The following is a 10434-nucleotide window of genomic DNA, read 5'->3' on the forward strand; positions in this document are numbered from 1 at the left end:
ATGGGCAAGATGATAACATTTAAAATACTGATTCCAGGACTAGAAAAATATTGAACAAAAAGATGGCTACCATAATACTGTCCCTATAAGCAAGAAACTTGGTACGTAGGAAAATTTTTAGATTTGACAAGGATCGGTCTTACATCTAGATCTGAGCGTAAACTTTGGGATTCCAGGGGATGGGCATAGCATGATGAGAGTTGCAGTATTATATCAGTAGTCCAAACATAGGGGTTTGACTGCATACACAGAATTTGGATGGTGGGGGGGTCAGATGGGTTTTCGACTCCTCATCAAGACTATTACGAAGGCAAGGAGCCACCACCAATAAAAAAAAAAGTCTATAAATTCAATACAAAAAAACAAAAGCTTTATTTAAAGAGACAGAGTCCAGTAAACAGGCGCTCAGCACCACATTGACATTCAGCGATCATGGGGGGCAAAAATTAACCCTTTCCTGCAATATATAAAACAAAAAAAACACCGCTTGGTGGAATGGTTTTTTTTTATCCATCAGCTGTCAGAACAGAGTACACAATTGTCTCCAGTGCACAAGAGGTTAACAGACAAAAAAAAAAATCCCCATATTACAGGGTCCGTATAGGGTACGGTGGGACTTGTCGTCCCCAACTGGTGGCCCTCTCACGTCCACCTTCCAGTTTATCAATTCAGTAAGAACTTTTTGTAAGCTACAAATAAATATATTTTTTTTTTCAGTGCACTTTTTGAATTTTTTTAAATTTTTTATTTATATATTAACAAAAAATCAGGACCGGGGGAACTCGCACTTCTTCTACCATTCGAGACGAACATCAAACCCATTCGCGACCAGTCAACCCATAAAGTGCTACCGTTGTTTTTGACAATTTTACAAGGATTTTTTTTTTCGAAAATCTTTTTTTCACTAAAACTCCACTTTCAAGTATCGAGAAGAAAAAAAAAAAAAAGAAGAAGAAGAATCTTATCAAGACGTCGAGTGCAAGTTTTATCAAGTGGAACTTAAGAAAATGGTAAAATTAAAGTGCAACTAGAAACGAGAGTTCAGAGTCTACAGTTATAACCGCTTAAAAAAAAATACTGAAATACGGCAAATTTTTTTTTTTTTTTTTACGTCTTTAACTCACTCCAGCGAAGAAAAAAAAAAAAAAGTTTCAAAAAGTTGAAGTTTCGGACGATTTTTTTTTTTTTTTTCTTAAACACAATTCAGGCTTCGTTTTTACAGCGAAACAAATAATTTTTTTTTTTTTCAAAAAATTTGCAAAACATTTCATTGCCCCCGAACCCTTCGGATACAAGACCAACATTAACGTTACCTAGAGATGGCTCTGGACTGAGACGGGCGGTGGGGAAGGAGGCGTAGTACGACAGGCCTACAGTCTACAAACACACTCGCAGGTCACGTGGGCCGAGGCGTGTTTTCGCTCAATTAAATAATTGACGTAAGAGGTCGGTTACATAATTTATTGGCTGAGCCCGTTTCGCAGAGAGGAGAACTGGGAACACAATATTCTCTCTCCGCCAAACAAGGTATAATTACACCGCTCTTATATAACAGGTTACGGCATAAAATCTACTGGAATAATTAGCCATTATGCGCACGCTGCTTGGCGGGTGTCTATTGTACATGGTGCAGGAAAGTCCCAGCCACCGCGTTTACTCTCATTGTCTACTGTAGAATTCCATTAGCCGGGACTGTTTTTGAGATTTTTTTTTTTTCTTTTTGAATTACAATCTCAGCTTTATGAGTTAAGTGCGTTATTACGGCAAATTATATTAACCAGAGAGTGGGATGAAGATTTGTATAATTCACTTTGTATCAATTTTTTAGAATTTTTTTAAGTAAGTCAGAATTTTTTAATTTTTTTTTAAAGAATATTTTCTAATCTTTTTGAACTATTAGCCTGCTTGTTCTCTATTTGTCCACCTTCGACGGTAGAGGACCATCTTTGTCTAAAAAACAAAAATTCAAATTAAATTTCAATTTTTTTTTTAAGAATCTGCTATTTTTTGGATTGGCCAAAAGAGAGTCCTCCCTAGGACCTCCCTAGGACCTGCCACTGTTCGACTTTGACTGATAAAAGTCACCGGCTTCGAGGCTACGGCTGCAAATTTTTGGAAACTTTTTGTAAATTGTCTAAAATTTACATTGGATTTTTTTTTACTAGGTGCTAAAAGAATATTCACACTTACATGCCTTCCATAGTGAGGTCCACCCCCCCCCCCCAGTTGGCTAAAAACCAGCACTTTGTAAGTTAAATTAAAGCCGCCATCGTCCGTCCCATCAATAGACAACCCTAATGTTGATCCAGTAAGATACTTCAATACTTGCTACAAAAATGAGAGGATCCTTATACATAGATATTAGATAAGTATATAGAATTTTTTTTGCTTGAACTCCCAGTGTCTTAAAATCAGTTCTCCTTAGGAGGCTGCAAGAGGTCTTGTAAAGGCTCCCGAAGGTCCTCGGCGGCCAGTGAGGTAGGACCACCAGCCTGGAAAGGTGATGACGGGAGCTCTGACAATAGGGTTGAGGAGCAACCTGGCAACTTTTCGGGGGACAAGACAGAGGAGAGGCATGGGAACGTGCTTCCTGTTTGGGTTGGGATTCCCGGGTAGATGAAGGGGATGGGGACAGTTGCTGGGTACAGGTATTTTTCCAAACCCCCCTTGTCTAGAAAAGGCATATATGCCGCCGCTGCAGCTGCCGCCGAAGGCGAGATGAAGTAAAAAGGTAAACAAAAAGGTGCTTGTTGACCAAAAGGACCACTTCCAAATCCCATCAAAGTGTTGAGAAGATTGGCATCAGGTCGGAGGACAGGATCGGAGCCAGCGCCCGACCCCCCCAATCCCGAGCACTCCGCCTTAAACCTTTTAGGCGATGGTTCATCCAGAGGCTCCTGTTTGACGGTCACATTGCTGCCCTCTTGGCCCTTGCCAGCGCTTTGTCCCTCAGCTTTTGTGTCCATCTTCTCCCCCTCACCCCCGTACCCACTGTCGGTATCAGTGTCATTCTCACTCAGTTCCAGATTTTGTGTCCTCTGAATGACCGGCACGCAGTTTGTTTGGTTCTCTACTTTTTGAACCCCTCGAGATGGGGACGGTGAAGGTGCTTTGCCACCAGGGATCTGCTGTAACAGGAGCTGAGAACTGGGCAGGATCTGGCTGGACACCGTATGGAGATGGTTGAGGAGCTGGGTACACCTCTGGTCCCGGGCCGACCAGCTCTCAAATCGGGAGAGGTACTGCAGAACTTCTTTGGCACACGTCTGAAAGCCGGAATGGAAAGCGTCCAGATCTGACTGGATGGGAGTTTTCATGGAACGTTCTCCTGTTCATAGCAAACACAGACAAGGAGTAAAGTCAACAAGCGACATCTGCTTATCGACTTCCCGCATGAATCCTCCACACTACAATTTACCTAACTTCCACCTTAAGTCCCCGCTCTCTGTTTCCTCAGTAACACCACCTCTTGTACAAACGTCTCGATTCAGTGACTCAGAGTCCAGGTATGGTAGTGACAAAAGACTTCCGGACAAAGAAATCACCCGGCATCTCCCTCTCAAGACCTCAAATGAAGCACCATCAACAACTTCTCTTTAGATCCTTCTCCAGACCCACCACCTCAAAGAACCATCGACAACTTCTTCTGTATCTCCCTCTTAAGACCCACCACTTCGAATAAAGGACCATCAACAACTTCTCTTGCATATCCTTGTGCAGACCCACTATCTCAAATAAAGTACCATCGACAACTTCTTCTGCATCTCCCTCTCAAGACCCACCACCTCGACCATGGACAACATCTTCTGTATCTCCCTCTCCAGACCCACCACCTCGACCATGGACAACATCTTCTGTATCTCCCTCTCAAGACCCACCACCTTGAATAAAGGACCATCAACAACTTCTATTGCATATCCTTGTGCAGACCCACTATCTCAAATAAAGTACCATCGACAACTTCTTCTGTATCTCTTTCTCCAGACCCACCTCCTCAAAGAACCATTGACAACGTCTTCTGTAGCTCCCTCTCAAGACCCACCACCTCGAATAAAGCACCATCAACAACTTCTCCAACATCTCCCTTTCAAGACCCACCACCTCGAATAAAGCACCATCAACAACTTCTCCAACATCTCCCTTTCAAGACCCACCGCCTCGAATAAAGCACCCCCAACAACTTCTTGAGAACTTTTAAGGTCGACACAATCCTTGAGATGACCCTCGTAATGACAGATGACTATTTTTAATAAGATAATTCCACCCACTTGTAGAATGAGACAACCTTCCACAATTTGCACTAACTGCTCAGATGTCTATGACCTCCCACCTGCATCGACCAACATCTTATTTTTGAAGAAATAACGCAAGTGTAACATCTCCACAATACAGACCCCTATGCCTCCCACCCCCTCAAAAAAAAAGGACTATCAAGCTGGCAATGACCCAGAGCAAGCGTAACCCGTACTCACCATTCTGTAATGAGATGATCTTCTGATGCTGCTGCTCCGTCAGGGACGTTAAACCTTTCAAGTGTTTCAAAGTTAACTCCAGCACGACTGCCTTCTCCAAGTGCCCCAACGTCTGCAGTCCGAAAACATCGGAGGGGGAAAAAAAAAATTGTCAGTACCAACGCCAGCTCTTCCCCAGGCGAGCCAGGAACTCACACCACTGATAAGACGAGCTACGTGTGCGGGGCAAGGATCCCTACCACTCAACGTGGCACACACACAAATGACCCCCTGAACAGATCAATGGACTCGGTGAAATATTCATGGCTATCAATTATAGATGACTACAAGACGCCAAGCGGAGATCTTACCGTGAGTTTGAGATGTTCGGGCAGAAGGTCTTTGAGCTGAGCGATACATTCATTTATCCGGTCTCTCCTCTTCTTCTCAATGAGTCGGTGAGGCAGTTTGTAGGTCTCCTAACGGGAGGAGAAGACACGGTAAGAAGGTCTCCGGTGCTACATTGTATCCATCGAGACAGACACTTAGGATTCCGTGCAAGTCAGATCTACTGTCTGGGATCGGAGCCCCCCCTCCCCCCCCTCCCCATTATAAGAAATAAAAAACTTCCTACCTTGCTGTCGTCTCTCTTGATGCCCCTCTTGGGCTTGCACAGGTATAAGGAGGGGTAGTCCATTCTGCAAAGAAGTGACAGGTTAGTAGGAGCTCGGCGTGGACTTCACTTCTCAGGCAGCACCAGGAGCTCCAAGTCCAAGAAATAGCCTTACCCCAGGAAATCTCTGTGCTCCAGTAACTGTCTCTCCTGCAAACTGTGGATAGCTTCATCCATGGTGGCTGCTGGGGCTTCTAATCTGCAGGGTTACAGTCTTGCGGGGCTCTCTTTAAAGCGGGGGACATCCAGACTTAGACAGTTCCAAGTCAGCAGAAGCAGCAGCAGCTCTGTCCCTCTCGCCTGCTTTCTCTTGCACTGCTTGTTCTGCTTTGCAGAGGGAAAGATGGCTGCAAAAAGTCATAAGAGTGACTCAGTGAGGCCACCTACTGGACAGAGGGATAAACGCAGGAGTCACACTGCTCGCTCCCCTGGGGCCAAGACAAGCAAGTCCTTCTAGTAGAGAGTGGGCATACCTCTTTAAAGATGCAGCTCGCACGGTTATTATTACAGATCCTAGTCTTTCCTATTTGGACATCCTCTGTGCTGCTGTGACTAATGCAAAGTTTTTAAAGGCGCAGTATCCAAAGCTTGTGACATGCAACAAGTCCCAGCGTATCCTGACAGCTGTTGGCAGAATATTCTGGGAGTTCCAGTCCAGCGAGTGTATTTCTACCAAACATCTGTGCGCTGTGAATATTATAGCGCTATAAATATATAATACCGTATAACTTATTAATAATGCGCCATATGTAATTCATGTACTGAACGTAGCTCCCCCCCCCCCCATAGTCTGTAGTGAACTCTCATAGTAGCCACAACCTATAACCTGCGCTGATGAGTCTAAGAAGGTGGAAAGAGTCTTAAGAGAGTCCATGGAATCCTTCGGGGTTTAATCTCACTGTTATGTGTTTTACCTCCACGTATGACTAGAAGAATAGTCCAAGCAGATCTATCAAATCCATAGCCTGGGCTGATGAGTCCTAAGAAGGTGTAAAGAGTCCTAAGAGAGTCCATGGAATCCTCTGGGGTTTAATCTAATTGTCAGCTATATGGTTTTACCTCCACATATGACTAGAAGAATAGCCCAAGCAGATCAATCGAATCCATAGCCTGCGCTGATGAGTCCTAAGAAGGGGTAAACAGTCTTAAAGAGAGTCCATGGAATCCTCCGGGGGCTCATCTCACTGTCAGCTATGTGTTTTACTTCCACGTATGACTACGAGAATAGTCCAAGCAGATCTATCAAATCCATAGCCTGTGCTGATGAGTCCTAAGAAGGTGCAAACAGTCCTAAGAGAGTCCTTGGAATCCTCTAAGGTTTAATCTCACTGTCAGCTATGTGTTTTACCTCCACGTATGACTAGAAGAATAGTCCAAGCAGATCTATCAAATCCATAGCCTGGGCTGATGAGTCCTAAGAAGGTGTAAAGAGTCCTAAGAGAGTCCATGGAATCCTCTGGGGTTTAATCTAATTGTCAGCTATATGGTTTTACCTCCACATATGACTAGAAGAATAGCCCAAGCAGATCAATCGAATCCATAGCCTGCGCTGATGAGTCCTAAGAAGGGGTAAACAGTCTTAAGAGAGTCCATGGAATCCTCCGGGGGCTCATCTCACTGTCAGCTATGTGTTTTACTTCCACATATGACTACGAGAATAGTCCAAGCAGATCTATCAAATCCATAGCCTGTGCTGATGAGTCCTAAGAAGGTGCAAACAGTCCTAAGAGAGTCCTTGGAATCCTCTAAGGTTTAATCTCACTGTCAGCTATGTGTTTTACCTCCACGTATGACTAGAAGAATAGCCCAAGCAGATCTCTCGAATCCATAACCTGTGCTGATGAGTCCTAAGAAGGTGTATAGAGTCCTAAGAGAGTCCATGGATTTCTCCGGGGTTTAATCTCATTGTCAGCTATATGGTTTTACCTCCACATACAACTAGAAGAAAAGTTAGTGACATCCAAGCAGATCTAGAGAATCCATAACCTGTGCTGATGAGTCCTAAGAAGGTGTAAAGAGTACTATAATAGTATATGCATTCATCCATACGGATCTCATGTACTAAATGTAATTTACTCCCCATAGTTTGTGGTGAACTTTCATTAAGTCCTCATATAGCCAAACCTGTGGCAATAACCACGACTGATGAGTCCTAAAAAGGTGTAAAGAGTCCTAAAGGAGTCCATGGATTCATTCAGATTTTAATCTCACTGACCTCTATGTGATTTTACCTCCATTTATGACTATTGTGAATACTTTTCACCCATGTCCTAGAGGATCTATTGAGTCTATAACCGGCACTGCTGACTCCTAAGAAGGTCTAAAGAGTCCTACAGTAGATAATGTATTCACCCAGGTAGATTATCATCAGTTTTGCACTTTTTGCCTATAGCCAAGTAACTGTATATAATCCATGACTGACACTGATGAATCCTGAAAAGGTGCAGAGAGACATTTTAGCCACGGACTGAGACTCCCTGTCACTTCCAGACAAGTGACTATCCATTCGGTCAGTTTGTACCTGCTTTAGACCAAGGCTACAGAATATATACCTGTCACTGATGACTCCTTAGAAGGTGTGGACAGTATTGTAATGGTCATGTATTGCGACACACTGTCCACTCTGAATAGAGGTCCGTCCGATTTGTCACTGGGTCAAAGGACGGCTTTTATAATATTTGTAGAGTCCATGACCGGCCCTTACAGGGTGTAAACAGTAATGTAATGGGTAGAACGATATCACTTTGTGTATTAAGGATTATTGCCACGTAAGATAAGGCTCCATCCCTTTGGTCAGTGACTAAAATAATAGCTTTTATCAATATCCAGGGCAGTCGATACAATTTATAACCTAGATCCGGTGCTGATGAGTCCTAAGAAGGTGTGAACAGTCTTCTGACTATTAGTTATATGTGTCATTCATGTATGGAATCTCATTGTCATCTTTTTTTTACGGTTTGACCTAAATGAATGATCACTGGCTTTGCTGCTGGTAACTTTTATACCCCATTTGCGCCCCCTGTGGTCATATCCGGAATACCTACGCTAAGGAACAACACCGTTATGGACACGTGAATTCCAATGGACAATGTTGCGGTGAATGGGCTTTGCTTGCAATACCAAACACAGCCCACGTACAAGAGGGGTGCTATTTCTGGGTCGATTTTTGTCATCTGACATAAACTTGACCTTAGATAGCACATAAAATAATTCTATGACCTTCTAGTTCTTGTGAAACTATAAGGCCATAAGCTTGCACGAGGTCTCGCACGGAGACGCGACCACATGGAGACCTCAATGTATCACTAGATGGCCGTTGCAAAAATCTGACCATGTCCCCATAAGGAAATACTGAGGTTAGAAGGCAGTCACGGTAATCCTGCTCGACGACTTGTGCGAGGTGTTGGCGTTATACAGTATCCTCGTGGCTCTAGCCGTATGTGGGTGTTCTCGTCCAATCAGCTTGCACGTCTCCGGGGCGCCGCTCTGTTTATCTTGATCTCTTCTCCGACACATTTCTTAAACGTCTCTTTGCAGTTATGTAACCAGGGCTGGGTCACCCTGAGATCACATGTGTGATGTGTGTGTCTGTGGTTGAGACGCTATCTCTGTGGGTTTTCGGTCTTGTTATGGCACTTAAGATGTAAGTCTCATGTCTGTGTCACATGAATCGCCGTAATAACAGCCCCCGACGCCGGATTATCAACACAACCCAAGTATTGTCCCTTTCAGAGTTAAAACCTCACCCCCACCCCCCTCGAAGGTGTCAGCTTCATCCTCCTAATATAAAGCATTCATTATAAGGTCCAGGCTCACACCCCTATAGACAGGTCAGGTGGCTTTATAGGGTATGTAGACTTTTGCAACATTGTATCACGTCAATGTATCTAAGATTAAAAATGTAGCAACTTTGTAAATAGTTTTGTTTAAAAATCTCCGTGGTATCAGACTACAAACAAACCCTGTGTAGTCTGATCCTGTAGTCAAGTGTTACCTCGCTCCTGTGCAGTACTGTGACTGTAGGATCAACCTGGATCTAGACCCAGAGCTCTGCAGAGGAGCTGCATACACAAAACGGTAGGAGGTCAAAGACTGCTTGCAAAGTCGCTTATTAATACACGTCCACAGCAATGCTGCAGAGCTATGTATTCGTGGTGCCAGACTACGAACAAACCCAGTGTAGTCAGATCCCGTAGTCACCAATGACTTCACTCCTGCTTATCAATCCACAGACAGTAAATAAGAAGGTAGATAGGAGAGCGTTACGCGTGACTTAGATTACCGGCATATGGAGACGCATTGCTCTGCATAGGAGCTGCATACGCAAAACGGTAGAGGATTTTTATCGAAGCAAATGATGGGCGAACAAGAAAGAAATGCCTCATCAGACAACGCATGGTATGGCGGTATAGGAGCCGTATACATATTGCTTAATTTTTTATTCTATTTTTGATGCATTGGAACAATGGGAAACATGTTTGCAAAAGTATACACACCCTTTACATTGTTTTCCAATTTAAGTAGTTATTGCGTGTTGAATTTACCATTGACATCCATAGGGGGGCGACTCAGCGCAGACTTGGAGCTCTATATCCGGTAGAATTGTGCAGATACATTTAATCTATATATATACAGTATATACTGTATATATGCGAATGTGATAGAGATATGAGTCTATCTCGCCTTGTCTCCCAGGTGCTATTCCAAAGTCTACCACTGGGGGCACCATCTAACCAATTGTGATTAACATTACACACGGGCATATCCACGCAGTGCAGACAGATATATTCTGTCTTCCACTTAAGTCAGTAAGCCCCCTAGGGTCCGCAGATTTGGGGATAGAACTTCCTGAATCTGATCAGAACGCTGCAGCAGCACAGAGTATTTCAGGAGGGGCGTGTGCAGATCCTGTGTAAACAGCGACCTGTCTAGTAGTTATGTGAGATGTGGGGTCTGGATATACAAGGGATCGACAGCTCGTGGCGACAGATCCTTCTGCGTCGTAATTTACAGTTTCTACAACGGAACAGGAAAGACAAACTAAAATATTACGATCCCTTCACATCCTGTCCGCGCCCGCCGCAAGACGCAAAATACTCCTTTCTGGTTTGGATGAATAGGAAAAAATCATTGAAGAGGGACCGGGCAGTAAAAAGGGAGAAAGATACAGTTAGCCATAAAGCAAGTGCTTGTTTTGCAGCAATGCCATAGATCAAATGCCCAATGTTGTTAACATCCCATAAATAAACCTTCAATAATCCCATAACCGATAAACAACACCGAGGGGGTGTGGTCATGCCCCTTCTTGAC

General features: G+C 43.8%; 1 protein-coding gene across 1 annotated transcript; it reads right to left on the reverse strand.

Annotated features, from left to right (window-relative positions):
• Positions 1 to 348: 348 nt before the first annotated feature.
• BHLHE41 (basic helix-loop-helix family member e41) lies at positions 349 to 5463 on the reverse strand. Its single transcript, XM_075275263.1, has 5 exons — positions 5240 to 5463; positions 5086 to 5149; positions 4823 to 4930; positions 4473 to 4584; positions 349 to 3328 (listed from the first exon to the last, which is right to left on the reverse strand). Exons 1-5 carry the CDS (start codon positions 5299 to 5301, stop codon positions 2412 to 2414), a joined length of 1263 nt encoding a protein of 420 aa, XP_075131364.1. The 5' UTR covers positions 5302 to 5463; the 3' UTR covers positions 349 to 2411.
• Positions 5464 to 10434: the final 4971 nt, after the last annotated feature.

Source organism: Leptodactylus fuscus, chromosome 5 (assembly GCF_031893055.1).
Source record: "Leptodactylus fuscus isolate aLepFus1 chromosome 5, aLepFus1.hap2, whole genome shotgun sequence".
In the NCBI taxonomy this organism is placed as follows: Eukaryota; Metazoa; Chordata; class Amphibia; order Anura; family Leptodactylidae; genus Leptodactylus; species Leptodactylus fuscus.